Raw genomic sequence first — 17,386 nt, forward strand, 5'->3', positions numbered from 1 at the left:
GTGCACCAAGTGTCTGTTTATTGACTTCTCAATCACATCTTACTGGGGCACTGGCCTTCTACCTAGTGGCACAAAATTCAAGACCAGGCAGCAGATTTCTGAGTCTGGGCCCAGTCTTGGATTCCTTTATGAGTTTGGAAAATTTGGGTAATCGCTCTGTGTCTCAATTTCCCTTCTGGTTAAAATGAAGGAACAATGTTTTCTCTGAATTGTGGCAATACCTTGTGGCGATCATTAGAATGGTAATGTTGGCACATTGAACTCCAGAAAAAGATCAAGGTGGAAAGAATGGGGAGAGGGAAGGCAGCAGGGAGCAGAGCACAGATCAATAGGATTAGATGGGTGAAGGGTTATACAGGCGACTAGTAGAAGAGGTTGAAAGTCATACAATTCAGACAGGTCACAGGTAAGGCAGGTGGCAAACAGAATTAAAGAGACAGATAAAGTGGTGAAAGACAAAGAAAACAAAGGGACAGGGACATACAGTTTGAGAGGAGAGAAAATTAGGGGCAAGTGAGCCGATGCTAGGCCTTGGAGTAAGAGGCGGCTCCCTTCAGTCCTCAGAGATGACCTGAGCTATCAGAGTAAATGTTTTTCGCAATTTTGACTTCTCTTCCTCCCTGAACTAGAAAATAGTTTATTTTCACTTGCAAACCTCAAAATATATACTTTTGCCCTCATGAAGTGTGAAGGTTTTATATGTGAAGACGAAGTCAAGGTGTCAGTTAAGCTTGGAGGTGTCAGTGATTGCCTTGTACAGATGCTCCAGCTGGCCAGACACTTTCACCTCTCATTTGACTTCTTAACAATCCTTGATGCTAGAGAAGGCAGGTGGCATCATCTCCATTGACATATGAGCTCCTCCTGTGTGTGAGGCATGGAATGTCAGAGAACTGGGCCCCATTCCAAGTTCTTCTCCAACCTTAGCTTGCTCTCAAGAAGCCCTTTCCTTCCTACCTTCCAGGCTTTGGAAACTCAGCCTGCTTTCTTGGTCCAGGAAGTTGGCCCTCCCTTTGTCCCTACTTGCCTTGTAGCGCTGGCAGCAGGGTGCAATGGAGGGTCTCAACTCCCCTCATTCTTTCTGTACATGAAATAAGGACCTTTCATTTTAATATTTTATAGCTCTTCACTCCAGAGAGTCAGATGAAGTATCAAAAATAACTAACACACAGCATAATAGGTTTCAGAAATGCGCCTGTGTTTGTAGAGTCTATAGAAATGGGGTCGAGGCTGGCTTCCTCATAGCACTTTCTGAGTCTCTTACTCAGAATTTCCTTATAGAGATTTCCCAGGTTCTTGTTACTGTTAACAGTGCTTCACCCCATCTCCTGATAACCTTGGCTGCCTTGAGATTGGCTGTAGGTATGGACATGAAAGAGACCAGTGTAGTCCTCAGTATCTTAGGACATGTTACTGACCTCATACTGCCTGCTAGATGTTATGGGAGCAGGGCCAGCAGATCCAGCTCGAGATAAACTGCAACAGAGTTTTCACTATTCTTCCGTGGCTCAATCTACATGCTCTGCCTCCCCTCTATCATTTACGTTAACTCACGGTTCATGATATACAATGAGTAATCAGGGAGGGGAGTTGGTAACTCCCTGCAGATGTGATCTCTACCCCTAATCAGCAAAGTTTTCCCTTTGGGGATTTAATCTTGTGCATATCTTGTGACATATAGCACCTGATCATTATTGCTTGGAATGGTCCTAGATGGATTCTGGTGCTCTTAATGCTTGGCATCAAAGATCTCACTGAGAATCAGTTGTGTCATGGGTAGATAAGATGATCACCAGACTGCATTAAATACACACGTCAAGTAGGGAAAAGGTGGAAGAGTCCAGTTCAAAGGATTGGGCTGTCACATATTACAAAAGGGAATATGATGATTGTTGGATATTCTTACCCATAGATAAGGAAATACAGAGTATTAGAGGACTTTGTTAGTGTGTAACCAGGACAGCAAGGGGACACCAAGGGATGCAGGCCAGGACATGTTTGAGATACCCTTGGTCTCTGGCCTCAGCCCCTTATGTCTGGTTTATCCCGTTTGGTTTGACCATTCCCCCATTCTCCTTCTCTTCAACCTTTATTAGCTTGGGACTTAGACTAGACAGCAAATTGAAGCCTTTTTATTGAAGACTATTGAAATACCAAGAAGCATATAAAAAGCAGACTTTGGTGAAATAGTGGGTACTTAGCTCATCTGCTTTACAAACTGAAAATTAAGAATAGAAAATATATACTTTGCTGATGCAGTTAAACAAATAATAAGGGGAAAGGTTTGGGAGAGAAGAAGGAGAGATGAGAAGAAATAAAAACAGAAGAAGAGAGAAAAGAAGGTTGAGAGAGACAAAGAGCAGAAGAGGGAAGGACAAAGAGATGGAAGGACAGAATACGGGAGACGGGCAGAGGCAGACAGGCCAGAAAGAAGAGTTCTTTGAAGATCTGGGTTCTAAATCTACAAAAATCCTACCTCAAATATCAGTCATACTTAGTAGTGAATAGTGAAAGGATCCCCCTGAGATCAAAGTAGGATGGCTGCTGTCACTACTGCTGTTCAACCTCACCCTGGAGGTCTTAGCTAGTGGAGTAAGGCAAGAAGAACAAATGTAAGGAGGGGAAGATATAAAACTCACTAGTCATAGACGACATGATTTGTATGCACAGGAAATCTCAAAGTGACTTTAGTAAGGTCTCTAGGTACAAGGTCAATACAAAAATCAGTTGTGTTTGTATATATGAACGCAAATAAAGAGAAATGGAAATGTGTCAAATGAGGTGTTCAGTAACATACAAAACTTCAGATGCTTTCCTGAGCTTCATTTTTCTCAAGTGTAAAATTAGGGCCACAACAGTAATAACAGTAACAGTAACAGCAGCAGTGGCAGCACTGGGGCTTGTTGAGTACCCCCTGCCACACGTTGCTCTAAACGTTCACATGGATTATTTCTTTTAACCTGCACAACTCTTTAATGTTTGTTGTGAGGAGTGAATGAGGAAATGTATGTAAAACGCCTAGCAAGTTGCCTCGCATATAGTAAATTCTCAATAAATTTTAGCTACATAAAAATAGTCATTATTTTGGAGAGACTCCTAGTCTTAGTTGTTAGTAGAACTAAGCTGCTATTCATTTGGCTTACAATTTATAGAGTAAACAGTCATGCATTACTGGTTTTTTAAAAAAATTGTAAATAGCTCATTAGTTTGTTTATTCAGCCAGGCACTGCTCTTGGGGCTAGGGATAGAGTGGGTAAGCAAAGTAGACAAAATCCATACCCTAATGGAATTTATGGTTTAGCAGGGGAAACAGGCATTAACCAAATGGTGTCACAGATTGTGCTGTGAGAATAAAGCACAGGAGTTATGAGATCGTAGAAGAGGGAACTGGTCTGGGCTGGAGCAAAAATTCACAGGTGAGCTGAGTTCAGAAGGTAAGTAGAACAGGGGCTGGGCTAGGAGAATGTCCCATGCAGAGGAAGCAGTCTGTCTAAAGCTTGTGTGTAGAGGGAGAGCTTGGCATGTTTTAGGAACTGAGAAAATGTCTGAGTGTCTGGAGCTCAGAGAATGAGGAGGGCCATTGTATGAACTAGGGCTGCAAAGCAGGACGGGGGACAGGTTACCAAGGCCTTGGGAGCCTTGTTAAGCATTTTCACAGTTATCCTAAGAACAGTGGATCACACGAGGGTTTTATGCAGAGGAATGATGTGGTCAGATTTGTGTTTTGAAAGTATTTCTCTACTGAGGAGGCTACTACTGTAGTTTGGGAAAATATGAAAGTATAACCCAGGCTGGGGCAGCAGCAGAGAGAGGAATAGTGGGAGTATTTGCAAGGTGTTTAAGGGGTAGAATTGATGAGGTTTGGTGTTAGCTTGGGTGAAGGAGGAGGGTTGGCCTGATGCCTCCTTCCTGGGATCTGACTTGAAGAACTGGATGACTAAGGTGACATCACTGAGATGGGACAGTCTTTTCTTCACTGTTAAATAGCTTTACTAATTTTATATTGAAACTTGAGGATATATTTGAAGTATTTATTTTCCAGTGGAAAGTTGAATGTCGTATTCATGGGGAAAAGAATGACAGGTTTAAGATGATTTTAGGAGCTTAGAGATATTTACTCCTTGTTTCCTCTTTGAATTTTGAAAGATGTCAAATTGTTATACCTATAGCCTTTAAAAAAAAAGGCAGGGATATCAAACTTATAAATTCCTGAAGGTTTAGAGCCAGTCTCCTTACTCCTCTCCTCCATTAAATCTTTCTCTAATCTGAAAAACTGCAATGGATTCAGTGCAGTAATCTGTATGTCTTTAATTTCTTATCAAGCTTTTAAATCTCTTTTCCCTAGGTCACCAAGCAGTTAGAACTGAGAAACGAATTACGGGGGTTGGAACATTATTGCCTCATTCAGTGATGGTCCAGAGTGGGTCATATTAAGATTTAGCTGCTCTGATGTTCTCTGCCTCCAGTTTAGAATGCATATAGTAGGGCTAGAAAAGACCTTCACATCTCTTGGTCAAAGCCTTCATTCAGTCTAATTCTGGTGGTGCTGGAGTTGATCTGAACAAGCCTGTGAGAAGGCCCTGGAGTTGACCCAGCTTCCCCAGGACTGATTGGAGCTCCCTAAGCTTTGGCATTATCTCAAAGAATGTCTGAGGCAGATCAGGGTTTGAGCGTTTGAACTTCCTCTCATTTGTATGTAGCAGAAACTATTCTGTAGGACCTCCAGAAGGAAAGATAGGCCACTAGTGGGTTAGTCAGAGGGGAATGTGAAGTTGAGGGTGGTCCTGCAGTCTGACCTCACTGGTAGGGTGGTGAGGGATGTAGCTGACTGTGTGTGTGTGTGTGTGTGTGTGTGAGTGTGTATCACCCTCAGGCTATCTCTCTCACTCTCTGTCAGTCTGTCTCTCTGTCTCTGTCTCTCATGCACGCACATACATACACACACATATGCACACAAGAATGTACACAAGTGTCCTCAGCCTATGCCTGCCTCTCTGTGGCGCAGCCCACTAACCTCCTTGGCATAGAGGAATGGGAACAGGACTTCTCGTGCTGTCTGAGTTCCCTACAGCTACTAGACTCTGAGGCTGGAGTGAAATCTGAGCATGGGACTCATGGGCTGCATCTCTCCTCTCCCCTCCACCATTCCCAGCTAACAGCCTGACTGGCCCTTGTCTCTGCTCCTGCAGCACTCCACTTCTGTGAGCATCATGGGCTTTTCCAACACTGTGGAGATGGAGCTGTCTTCTACCAGGCTGGCAAGAACCCTAGAGCCACAGATTCAGAGCATGAGCAGCCTGACAGCTGGCACCCCACAGGTGGTACCAAGCCTGCTGAGTGGCCCCCCACCAACTGTGTCCAGTCTGACAAGTCACAATCAGGCAATGTCCAGCCTCACAGCCAGTCACCTGCCGACCATGCCCAGCCTTGTGCGTGGCACACCCCAATCCATGCCCAGCCTGATAAGTGATCCCTCCCAGGCCATCACAAGCCTGGCAAGTGATCACTCTCAGGCCAGGCCCAGCCTGGTGTCTGGTCCCACCCAGGCTGTGCCAGGCTGTCCTCTGCAGAGCTTGCCTCCGGCTTCTGACGTGCAGCCGGAAACTGGATCCAGCTGCAGTCCTGGCTCTGGCCGAGCTGCAGCGAGCCTGTGCCCTGGGGATGGGGCTGACCCCTCCCTGGGGAATGCCCTGTGCAAGGTAGGTCTTTGGGGAAATGCCATTCGAATTCCTCTGCTCATCATGGGGCAGAAAGGTGGCCCCTGAAGGCCTTATCTGGGCCTTAGCTTAACAGCTCTGTGACTGCCGACAGCAAAAATGTCTGATTTCTTTGGTTCTTGTTGGCCTTTCTCTTTTGAAAGATGGAAAATGAGGATTCTACCCGCTTCACTGACTCTCTGGGACAAGGCCCCACAGCTGCTGGTCTGGATGCTTCTAAGGACTTAGCTATCCCCTCAGAGCTGGAGGAGCCAATTAACCTCTCTGTGAAGAAACCTGCACTGGTCCCTGTGGGCAACACTTCCGTGGCCCTGCAGCAGTACCGGAGCCCAAAAGGTGAGACTTAAGCCAGCAGCCTGCCTTTTGTGCTGGCCACACACTGGAGCGGATGGGCTTGGCACTGCCAGGTGAGAACAAGGTCAGTGGAGTGACCTCTGAGCCTGAGGGGCAGTGTTTCTCTCTTCGGCTAAGTTCACTTCTCCCTTCAGACTGACTTACTGGTGCCTGTTCTCTTTCCTTCACTGTGGCCAGGGCTGATCCAGGCATGGCCAGGACTTAGCCTCCTTATAACATACAGAAGTTCTGGGGGTCTTTATAACATACAGAAGTTCTGGGGGTCTGGGTTCTAGATGGGGGAAATAGGAAGAGCTCACCCCAGAAGGGCTAGCCTTGGCAAAATATTTTAGGGAAGACAGCCTGTCTGACTTTGGAATCAGATAGATCTAAGTTAGCAAACCAGCTCTGTCTCTTTATGTTTGAACCTGGGCAGGACACCTAACCTTTCTGAGTTAGTTTCTTTCTCTGTAAACGGGGCTAATCATAGCTAATTCACAGGCCACTGGGACAAATAGCTACAGTGATATCATTTGCTGACTTCCTCTGTGGTAGCAAGAATTTGCCTTGTGCCTGGCCTTACTGTGGATTTGTGCCTCATGGTAAAGGAAATTTGGAACGGTGGAGATTGGCTCTGATTCTCTTCGTGGCTACCCAAACCCCGTCTCAAGTGGGGCTAGGCTACGGTTTCCTTCCTTCTGGGGAAGGGGAGGGCTAGTTGGAAAGTTACATAGCAACTGCCTGCTGAGCACCGGGAGCTCTCACAGTTCAGTGTGGGATTCGCGTTTGGTTTGTAATGATCCGCCTATTTCCTACATATTTAATAAATGAAAACAAAACAGTTTTTCTCCTTTTCTCCTCACACTTGTTCTTCTTAACTGCACAGTGATGTAACCCTGAATTTTTTTTGTGGGTTTAAAAAAATTCTTTTATTTAAAAAAATTTTTTTTGTGTGGGGGAGGTAACTAGGTTTATTTATTTACTTATTTACTTACTTAATGGAGGTACTGGGGATTGAATCCAGGACCTCATGCATGCTAAGCACATAGTCTACCACTGGGCTATACTCACCCCCACAATGCAACTCTGAATTTTAAGCAGTTAAATTTTTTGGACCCTGCTTGCCCTTGGAAAGTGCCCAGGAGAGTGCCTGGTGCTGAGTGGGCACTCAGTGAACGCTAGTGTCCTCCTCCCTGCACTGCCTCCTGCCCATCTATAGACTGCACTTCTCAGGGGAGGGCTCCTGGAAGCCTCTGGCCCATGGAGGGTGAGCTGGATTCGCAGGCCGTGCTGAGATCCCAGCACTTGGCTGAAAATGCAGGGGCCGGACAGAATGACTCCTAAGAGCAGGTAACACCAGTGGATGGGGAACAAGTGATTTCTGAGCTTATTTTGGAGATGAGAAGCTGGCCCCTCAGCACCTGACCCAACACTTACCCCCTAGGTAGCTGACTGTTACCTGTGTTTATCTTTTTAAAAGAAGGTGGCTTCTTCTCTCTCAGGAAGGGAAGCTATGATAGGATTGTCACCACTATGAATGTTCACAGCGTGGGTTACAGTGGTGGCATAGGTGTATGGCCAAAGTGTGAGTCACAGATATGAGTGGGAGGTGTGGGCGACAAGGGGTGTTATCATAAATGTATTTATGCATTTATTTATTTTTTGCCTTAGAGTATGAGACTTATGAACAAGGAGCCCTAGGGCTGGATACAAAAGGGAACCAGAGCATCAGGTAACAGACTCCTGGCCCAGCCTCCCTCTCCAACCCCCAACTTCATGTCCTGAGAGATTGGCACAGGAAGTGAGCATCCTTGATGACTTAACTAGAAGCAGAAGATTTCCTGCAGCTGTCTTCTTTACCCCTCAGATGCTGGGATGGGGTCTGTGTGGTTGGGTGTCTGGAATGGTTGTGGGAAGATGTCCTGGCTCCTGAGCCAAGAGGCATGCACTCTGTGTGCAGTCTTCCTTCTTCAGGGATCCTCCTGCTTTGATCAAAGGGCTCCCAGGGCCTCATAGGGCCTGGCCAGACAGAGTTGGGCAGCAGGATGGAATAGGGGCCTGTAGAGGGTTGGATGGAGGAGATCTTGAGCAACAGTTCAGTTGTGGGATCATGGACAAGCCTGACTGAGAGCTTGGGGCCAGAGGAGGCTCCCACTGACACCCAGGGATGTCGTTCTTGCCGTAGACCCTTCAATAGTGAGCCCAAGATTCCCTATGTGCGACTGGAACGGCTCAAGATCTGTGCTGCCTCCTCAGGAGAGATGCCTGTGTTCAAGCTGAAGCCACAGAAGAATGATCAGGATGGGAGCTTCCTGCTGATCATCGAATGTGGTACTGAATCCTCCAGCATGTCCATTAAGGTATTGCTTTTCTCTGCCTTCTCCTTGAACCATGGCCCAGCCTAGGAGCCACTCTTTCCTCTCTGCTTCTGGCAGAATTTTGGCTCTGGCCTTGTTCTGAGTCTCTGAGTGGGGCTACAGCTTGGCTAGACATTATTCCCTGCTGCATGGGGCCTGTAAGATGCACATTAGGAGTGTCCCAGTGTTACTGGGGCCTAGCTGGCTAGTGGTCCTGGAATAAGCCAGCGCGCATGGCTTGTCATCCCTCCTCTCCTTCCCTCAACAATTTGGTGCTGGGCTCTGACTGCTCGGACACTCTTCTTCCCTCAGGTCAGCCAGAACAACCTGCCTGATGCCATCCAGGCCCCAAATCTGGGGGGAAGAAAGGTCACTGTCACATCTCTGGCTGAGCAGCGGCCCCCAGATGCGGAGAATTCACCTTCTGAAGAACACAGGCTCATTCCTCGAACCCCTGGAGCTAAGAAGGGGCCCCCAGTACCAATAGAGAATGAGGATTTCTGTGCTGTGTGCCTCAATGGGGGAGAGTTGCTATGCTGTGACCGCTGCCCCAAAGTGTACCACCTTTCCTGCCACCTGCCAGCCTTGCTTAGCTTCCCAGGGTGAGTCATGACAACCTCAAGCCATGACCTGGATAACAGGGTGATCTTTCTCCCCGCTCTGAGCCTTCAGGAATTACAGGTCTGTGAGTTAGTGGCCCTATAGCTGTGTGCACAGACAGGTGGATACTTCCCTTCCTCCTCTGTTCCCAGCTTCCTCCTGTGCAGATTTGTCCCTGTCCTCCCCTCCCAGCCCCTTGCTAACTCCTATTTTTCTGGACTCACTAAATCCTGAGTTCTAAATTTCTTTCAGTCTCTTCAGCGCAGGTCTAGGGACTCAATTTCTCATGCCACTGCCCCCCAAGCCTGTCTTGGGGCAGAGGGACAAGAGAAGGGGCTCTGGGCAATGTGCTGAGTCCTAACTTGGCCTCACTTCCCTCTGCAGGGGAGATTGGGTGTGCACCTTGTGCCGCAGCCTGACCCAGCCTGAGATGGAGTACGACTGCGAAAATGCCCGTTATAACCAGCCTGGGGTGCGGGCCCCTCCTGGCCTGAGCATATATGATCAGAAGGTAGGGAGGGGTCTCTGGGAACAAGATCCCGCACTGGGGCAGCCTCCCTGTGCCCATGGGGGCTGAGGCTTTTCTGAAGGGATGAGAGACCTGATAGTTTGGCCCATGGGGGTTCACTATGATTTTTCTTTTGCCAGCTGTTTTCCTCTGGCCTGGTAGGCTGAACTGTGGTTAGTATGGTGGCTCATACCCAGTGGGACAGAGCCATCAGGGTCACTATCTGTAGTTCTTATTGAGGTGGGGCTGGAACAAAGTAACACTGTTGCGCATTCTGATTTCTACAGAGGTGTGAGAAGCTGGTACTCTCCTTGTGCTGCAACAGCCTCAGCCTGCCCTTCCACGAACCTGTCAGCCCACTGGTAATGAAGCCTTCTCTGTTTCTGCTGGCTTCTGTTTTTTGTTCGAAAGGCCCCAGGCCTGGGGCAGATCATGGTGGTGCCCAGGGTGGGCTCAGAGCATGGCCACTGGAAGCATGAGTAGTTTGTGCGTGTTCTAGGGGACCCCGGGAGCCATGGCCACCACAGCCCCCGCCACTGCTGCTGTGTCAGACCTGACTGGACACGTGAACCATTCTCTTTTTTCTTCCTCTTTGTCTTTTCCATCCATGCTTCTCTTCTTGCTGTCTTTTTCTTTCTTGTGTTCTTCACTTCTATTCCACCTTGTTCTCTGTCTCTCCTTCCTTCTTATCCTCCACTTTTCTCTTCTGTTTGCTTCCCCTTCTTTCCTCCCTCAAGGCCCGGCATTATTACCAGATTATCAAGAGGCCCATGGACCTGTCCATCATCCGGAGGAAGCTGCAAAAGAAGGACCCAGCCCACTACACCACCCCGGAGGAGGTGGTGTCAGACGTCCGCCTCATGTTCTGGAACTGTGCTAAGTTCAATTATGTACGTCTCTCCTGCTTTCCCTCTCTCCTACTTCCAGTGACCCCAGGACTGTCATGCTGGACGAGGGTGTCAGGTTTGGGCCTGGGCTGCCATGAGGACCCGGGAGCAGACCTCCTGGGGCCTACTGTAGTGAATGTCTATAAGCTGTCTCCCACATTTGGGCCTCAGCATGGACTCGGGAGAAAGATGGGGAGTGCTAGGGACTGGCTATCTGTGGGAAACTGCCAGGGTCACTTCTGCTTTAAGAGCTAATACTCAACTGGTTATCCTGAGTCCCAAGGAGAAAGTGTAATGTTCCCAACCAGGCTTTGTGCTCTCTGTATAGTTCATGGGGGCCCTGGAAGAGGTGGGCTGGGGGAAACGGGCCAGCCTGTCACTGCTCTCCTCCCGCTTCAGCCCGACTCAGAGGTTGCAGAGGCAGGCCGCTGCCTGGAAGTGTTCTTTGAGGGCTGGTTGAAGGAGATCTACCCGGAGAAACGGTTTGCTCAGCCAAGGCAGGAGGACTCAGACTCCGAGGAGGTGTCTAGTGAGAGTGGTTATTCCACTCCCCAGGGCTTCCCATGGCCCCACTATGTGCAGGAGGGCATCCAACCCAAGAGGCGGCGGCGACATCTGGTAAGGAGTTGCTGCCAGCTGGCAGGCGGGTAGGTGGGCAGGCGACGGCACCCATACCGCATGTACAGAGCATCCTAAAGTGAAGCTGCTTAGGTGGCACCAGAGAGCGGTGACAGTGACCCCTCACTTTCAACCCTTTAGTCTGAGAGGAAGGCGGGGCAGTGAGGGCCTCATCAAGTCCAGTTACCTCTCTGAGGCTTGAAACTCAGAGTGGTGGATGTACCTGCCCAGGGTCACCCAGAAAATTAGCAGCAGAACCAGAGTGAGAAACCAGGCCTCCTGAATCCTAGCTCAGTGCTGGTTATTCTATACTGTGCTGCCTATAAGAAAAGGAGTACCTGGTCTCAGTGCCTGATCTCAACTTGGGTTTGGGAGAAAGAGAGGGTCTTTTCAGCCCCTTAGTACAGAGAAGAAAGGAGAGGTTGCTTACAGGATGGAGATCTCCCCTGACCTGTGCTGTCTGGTCCCAGCTGTGCAGACCTGAAACATCAATTCAGTGTTGTTTAAGTCCACTGAAATGTGTTGCCCGCCCACCGTGTGCCAGGGTCTGACTGGCCATCCCTGGTTGTTTACAACACTTGGCACACAGTGCTTAGTGATGTCAGTGAGTTTTGCTCTTGGATTCCTGGGGTGGAATAAAACACTTTGGCTCTGGGGAATCCCAGTCTGGACAGTTGGCCTTTTCACATTAATAAACCCTACCTTTGGTCATTCTGATTCCTAATATATTTTTCTGCTTTCAGGAGAATGAAAGAGCAAAAAGAGTGTCATTCCGCCTGGCCAACAGCATCTCCCAGGTGTGAGAGCTGGAAGGAGGCCGAGCACTCTGGCAGCTGGTGCCCCATCCTGTTGACCACTCCTCCCCACCTTTCAGCTCATTCTCTTCAGATTGTGGATGTGAGACAAGTCCTGTTGAGCCTGTAGTACCCTTCTTTGCCATGTGCATCTTACAGCATTTATTTGGGAGCCATAGTGCATCCACTACAGAGAAGATTTCACTAATAAACAGCAAAGAGGGGGGTGTTCCCTATTATCAGAACAATCAGCTGTGTAGGGTCTACTTGACAAGACCAAGCCCAGTCAGGCTCAGGAGGACCAACTTCCTTCATGAATTCTTTCTGCTGAGGAAAGCAGACTTTTCTCACCTTTCAGTGTGGAGGGCTCAGGAGCAATGTATATATGAACTCCTCCTGGGCCCAGAAGAGGGTAGAAGAAGGGAGAGAGGTTCTGACATACTGCAGGCCTGTGATCCCTGGCCCAGCACAGCCAAAGACTGTCACTGTTTGCCTTTGTTTGACCTGCTCGGACAGCGGCGCCTGCCCTGGGCAGGGTAATGAGGCTTCCAAAGGCCACGGGTCTCAATTGGTGCCTATTTGGGTTCTAACGGTTTTCAGGGTATTTGTTTTTCATGCCCCCTTTCCTGATGCTGACTTAAGCGGCTGCTGGGAAGCTCTGGATAGTGTGGCATTTGTGACGAGGCTGGGTGGCTGTGCAGGGACCCCTTACATCTTCAGGCTCAGATCTCACTTGCAGGCTTGACAAGGTGTTAACTTCAGAGCCTGCACTCTGTGGCACTTACTTTGGGCTAATAGCTCTTCTTCGGTGTCAGAACCTGTTTCTTAGAAGTGATTGTTGGTGGTCACTCCTTCATTATATCCATTCAGAGACCACATCCTGAGTTCTGCTTAGGAAAACTGTGAGGCAGCTGCTGTCTGCTTCACATGCAGTTTCCAGGCCAAGGAGAATGACCCACAACCTGCTCACTCTGCCTGGCCTCTCCTCTTGCCTAGGGATCCTAGTTCTCAACTCCTCCACATCACAGAGCCAAAGATTGGAAGTGAGTCCTCTGACTCGCCTGCCCCCAGGCTGTCCACAGCCCAGAAAAAGCCAGGACTCTGCCGGCAGCCCTTTTTTGGTTGTAGGTTAGAGAAGGCCAGAGGGGCTGGCAGGAGCCAGACCTAAGCATTCATGGAAGTTCTGTCTTGGGTGGAAAAGGGGAAAACTGAGAGGTGAGAATCCTCTTTGGTGTCCTTTGGTGACCCTGGAGCAACTTCAGGACTTTCTTTCTCCTAGGGTGGAGGGAGAAGTGTTCTGGAGGCCCCGGGAACAGGAGCGTGCTCCAGGCTGCATCTTGGATGCATCTTTGTGGTCTGCGCAGGGTGTTTGGGAAGAAGAGGCATAGGCAGCTGCTGAGGGTCAGGCCACCTCACCAGCAAGGGCTTAGTTGAGAAGGAACCTGTTACTGATGTTGGCCTGGCCTGGCGACAGCTCTCCTTGGTCCTGTCATGGCTTAGCTGATTTCAAGGGAATCTTAGGTCATGGCTTTATTTTTGCTAAGAGATGCAGTTTAAGGAAGATCTTTGTAGGGCCTTTGTTAATGGGGAAATTTTGATCAGAGAAAATGTTTTTCTCCTTGTGAGCTGATGGTAGTGCTCGTTTCTTCTGCACCAAGGCTGAGAGACAGACCATCTTCACTTCAAAGCAGACTGTGCCCGCTGACTTGCCATTCTTTCACCAGCACATGCCAAGCTCTCCTAAGCAGCTGGGCTTCCATAATTTCTGTTTTCTAGTTTGTGGTAACTAAGTCTTGAATACCGGGCAATCTTTGGATATAACCCTCTACTCTTTGGGGCTCATATGACTTTCTGGTTTGGGCGCTGGTCACTTCCCTTTCAGTTTTTGAATCTTTTTCTCTGTTTGGTTGGCTTGGCAAGCTTCCCTCTGTAATTACCTCATTAATTCCTCCTCTTGGTCATCTTTCCTTTGTGTGGCCCCCTCTTCCCATCTTCCCTGAATGAGCTTTATGGTGCTTTGTGTTGGGCAGCCAGGTGAGGGCTGTGACAGGCTCAAACCTGATTGACATCTTTCCCCAAGATCAGTTGGAAACCACAAATATAGAGCAGAAATACCTGGTTAAATGCTTGGCCTCCCTTCTATCAGCGAAGTTCCCAGCTTGGGTGTAGCCTTCTGGGCCCAAGGGTCAGTCCGCTGGGCCAGGGAACCTCAGTAATGTGGTAGAGAATCACACATTCCCTTCCCATTGCAGAGACCCTGCATGCTGAGTAGCTCCCTTTAGGCACCTGAGCAGGGAGGCAGGGGAGGTAGTGTGTCCTTTCCTCCAAGGGTGCAAGGCCCTGGCCCACCACACCATTCCTTCATTGGCGATTCCACAGCACACATTCTCCCTGGCTTTTCCTGGGTACTTAGCACCAATGTTTTAAGTCATGGTTTTGTTTTGTTTTTGCATGCACAAAACAGCATGACTTTTTGGAAATTAAACAAAAGGCGACTAGCTGAGTAACTGACTTCAGTGACTCTTTGCTAGCATTTGAGCTAATCCTGCTTTTGACTTATTCCCATAATGGCCCCATTTTGGAGTCAGTTAAATCCTTTGGCCATTGACAAAGTCATAAAGTGGAAACACAAGGAGCTCTGGATTCTTGTGATACAGAATGTAGTCCTAGAAGAGAAATTCGGTTTCTTGGGTATGCTGCTGAGAAACGGAAGAATGGAGTGGCTTCAGTTGATGCAAAGGAGATTTTAGTGCACTCTTCTAGAACATGAGTAGGTTGGCTCTGCCTAACTTCCAGCAATTGCCAGCTATACATCACCCTGCCTGCCTCTGCAGGTACCCCCTCCCTAGTGGTGGCCACCAGATTCTCTATCAGCTCTGCTCCACCGCAGGCCTTGCCATCAACCCTGGTGGACTCTGGCTCCCTGTCCCCATTTCTGGCAATGGTCTTTGCCTTGCTGCTAAAACCCGACCCCTTCTTGTTTATTCCTGGGCTCTGCTCCATTTTCTCTCTCACTCCATTGCTGTCACCTATAGTCTCTTCTTCTGAACTCCCAAACTGAGACTCTGCTCTTTCTGGATTAACATCCCCTGTGCTGCTGTTTCTCACACTCCTCCACTGCCGTCTCTTTAAATTGCCTGCTCCTTTAGCCCTGGTCCAAGACCTTAGCTCTCTGTGCTCTGTGTCTTTCACCTTCTCCCGGACTTCTTCCTCTCTTGAGCCTAAATCCATGGTCCATGCATGACACACTGATGTTTTTGTCAGCATCCTGGACTTTCTCATCCTTTCCAACTTTAGCTGAAACTACCAACCATTCTCCATTTTCTGCATCAGCCTTTTTGGATTCCTCTTTCTGGGCTGCTAAGCATGACCAGTGCAGAGTTGACAGCCTCAGCTGGGCTCTCAGTATCAATTGGTATGTCTTTGACTTCTCATTACTCTGCGTTCCATCCATGCCCTTCATCTTGCTCTCAGCGAATGACTGACCTCATTGCCTGCTTCACAGAAGAGAGGCTCTAAAGCAAGAACTTCCCTGTCCACTTGCTCCTCTCCCCCTCCCACCCACCTGTGTCTGTATCCCTCCTCAGCTCCCCCCCCCCCGTTGCTCCTACTTGGTGCTCTAATTCTTGCGTCCTGCTCTTTGTCCTCCAAGACTTTGCTCCATTGTTTATCCCACTGCTCTCATTTTCCAGGGTCTTCAACCTCCCTCTCCATTTGTTACCTCCACATAACTTACAAACCAACAAATTTCTCCCCAAGATTAAAACAAAAGTTCTTAGAGTCTGTTGCCTTTACATTTTTTCCTCATCAGCTGTTTCTTAAAAAAAAAACAACAAAACTTTTCATTGATTCTTCTCAGTCATTCTTCAGTCCTCTACAGTTTTTCATAAAAGCCACCAGTGAACCACCCAGTTGCCAAATCAAATACCTTTCAGTCCTCAGCTGTCTTGAACGCTCTACAGCATTTCACATCATCTACCACTTCCTCTTTGAAAACCCCTTTTCACTTGGCTTTCATGACACCACAGTTCTTTGGATTATCCTCTTACCTTTCAGCCAAAAGCCTTCCTGTGAAATACTGATGGAGGACACATCTGTAGCTTTCTGTGGTCTTGCCTCTTCATGAGTTGCATAGGCAGGAGGAAGCACAGCTGCTCCTGCTCCCTACCCTCTGTGTCTGCCTGTTTTCTGTAAGTTCATTTCTTCTCTTTGACTCAGTCCTCCTGATGCCAAGCATGTGTATGACTTCTGCTGGGAAGACAGCATCCGTGACTCTTTCCCTCTGTCTCTCTCAGTGCAGCATGGAGACAGATTTTTGCCGTGTTTGCTAAGAGACTCCATATAAATCAACCCCAAAATGTGGATTGGGTCTTACCAAGAAGAAATTTGATAAACTGGATTACCAGGCTGGTGGGCAGTTCATCAGTATGATCCTCATAGTAATTAGAGCCTGCCACAGTCAGTAAGGAGCTTGGGATGATGGTAAGCACAATTCCACGTGTGGTTCAGTGCTGCTAGCCAGGAGGAGACTCCTGGCTGGGGTGGGTGTCTGTCACTGATAACATTCTGATGGAGGGAACCTGGGAAGTGCTGTGACTCATCACTTGGGGTTCAGCTGGAGTCAGCCTGGCCCCCTTTTGCCAGGTCTTTCCTGTCTGTACTGATCGTCACCACCTGCTTGCTCCAGTTGTTCCCGGAGCTGGAGGCAGATGCTGGTTGTCTTCTTGGAAGTAGGAAGGTGTGGTAGAAAGGTATCTGAGTTGAGATGCTAAGCATGTAAGTTCTGGCTCTGCCAATTACGAGCTGTGTGACCTAGGGTACAGTTTCCCCATCTATAAAGTTGTGAGGAGAGGGAGGGGGAAACAGTGATCTCTCAGAGGCTCTCCAGCTCTAAAGATGGTAATGGTGATTCTAATTCTGAAGCTCAGGCCACACAAGGAACAAGGGAGCACTGGAGTAGGACACAGCTAGGGAGTCTTGACCAAGGCAGGGCAAAGGGACTCACAGGCCAAACTGAGCTGCTCTGAGGAAGGTCTTCAGTAGCCGGTGCTGCTTCTGGAGCCGTGCACCCCTTCCTCAAGCTGCACTGCTGTGTTGGCTCTCTAGGGTGGGTTTCTCCTAGGCCTTTTCTAGAAGTGGCCACTGGAGACAAAGTAGTTGGGGGCATGAGGGAGGGATGTTATAAGGGGAAGTGTCACTGATTTTAAAATCACATTCAAGACCTACACGTTCAAGAACAAATTAAAAACATAGCACTTTTCTTTACCAATAATTGTGTCCTGGAGTGTTTTTTCAGTGAAGATGGTCGAACCTACTTCATGGTCTTCTCGCCTCTGGACTCCAACATCATTAAGAACACAAGGTGGGGAAGGGTAGACTGGGACCCTTTCTTTCAGGAAGAACTCGGCTCTTACTGCATGAACACAGCCTGTTCTTCAAAATACAGGCAGCAAGTCTGAGGCAGGATTAGGGGAAAAAGCATCTTATGAATATCCACCACTTCTAGGCACCAAACACTTCAGGAATATCCTCTATATGGTGGTATCTCCTAGTTACTTAGCCTTAACCTTCC

The 17,386-nt window shown here is 48.5% G+C and overlaps 1 protein-coding gene across 9 annotated transcripts in view; it reads left to right on the top strand.

The window, feature by feature from the left end:
- Nucleotides 1-17,086, top strand: part of TRIM66 (tripartite motif containing 66) — a 55,041-nt gene extending 37,955 nt beyond the window's left edge. For 8 of the 9 annotated variants that reach the window (XM_032489068.1, XM_014555980.2, XM_014555979.2 and 5 more), the window contains 10 exons: nt 5,190-5,699; nt 5,861-6,053; nt 7,722-7,782; nt 8,236-8,410; nt 8,720-9,009; nt 9,392-9,518; nt 9,803-9,877; nt 10,253-10,405; nt 10,802-11,020; nt 11,764-17,086. In XM_032489068.1, coding sequence (XP_032344959.1) covers nt 5,190-5,699; nt 5,861-6,053; nt 7,722-7,782; nt 8,236-8,410; nt 8,720-9,009; nt 9,392-9,518; nt 9,803-9,877; nt 10,253-10,405; nt 10,802-11,020; nt 11,764-11,823 — 1,863 coding nt within the window. In that variant the 3' untranslated portion in view covers nt 11,824-17,086. The remainder of the gene's footprint in view (nt 1-5,189; nt 5,700-5,860; nt 6,054-7,721; nt 7,783-8,235; nt 8,411-8,719; nt 9,010-9,391; nt 9,519-9,802; nt 9,878-10,252; nt 10,406-10,801; nt 11,021-11,763) is intronic. The other variant, XM_032489070.1, reaches the window with a different exon arrangement.
- Nucleotides 17,087-17,386: the final 300 nt, after the last annotated feature.

The sequence above is a fragment of the Camelus ferus genome, chromosome 10, assembly GCF_009834535.1.
Source record: "Camelus ferus isolate YT-003-E chromosome 10, BCGSAC_Cfer_1.0, whole genome shotgun sequence".
Lineage (NCBI taxonomy): Eukaryota > Metazoa > Chordata > Mammalia > Artiodactyla > Camelidae > Camelus > Camelus ferus.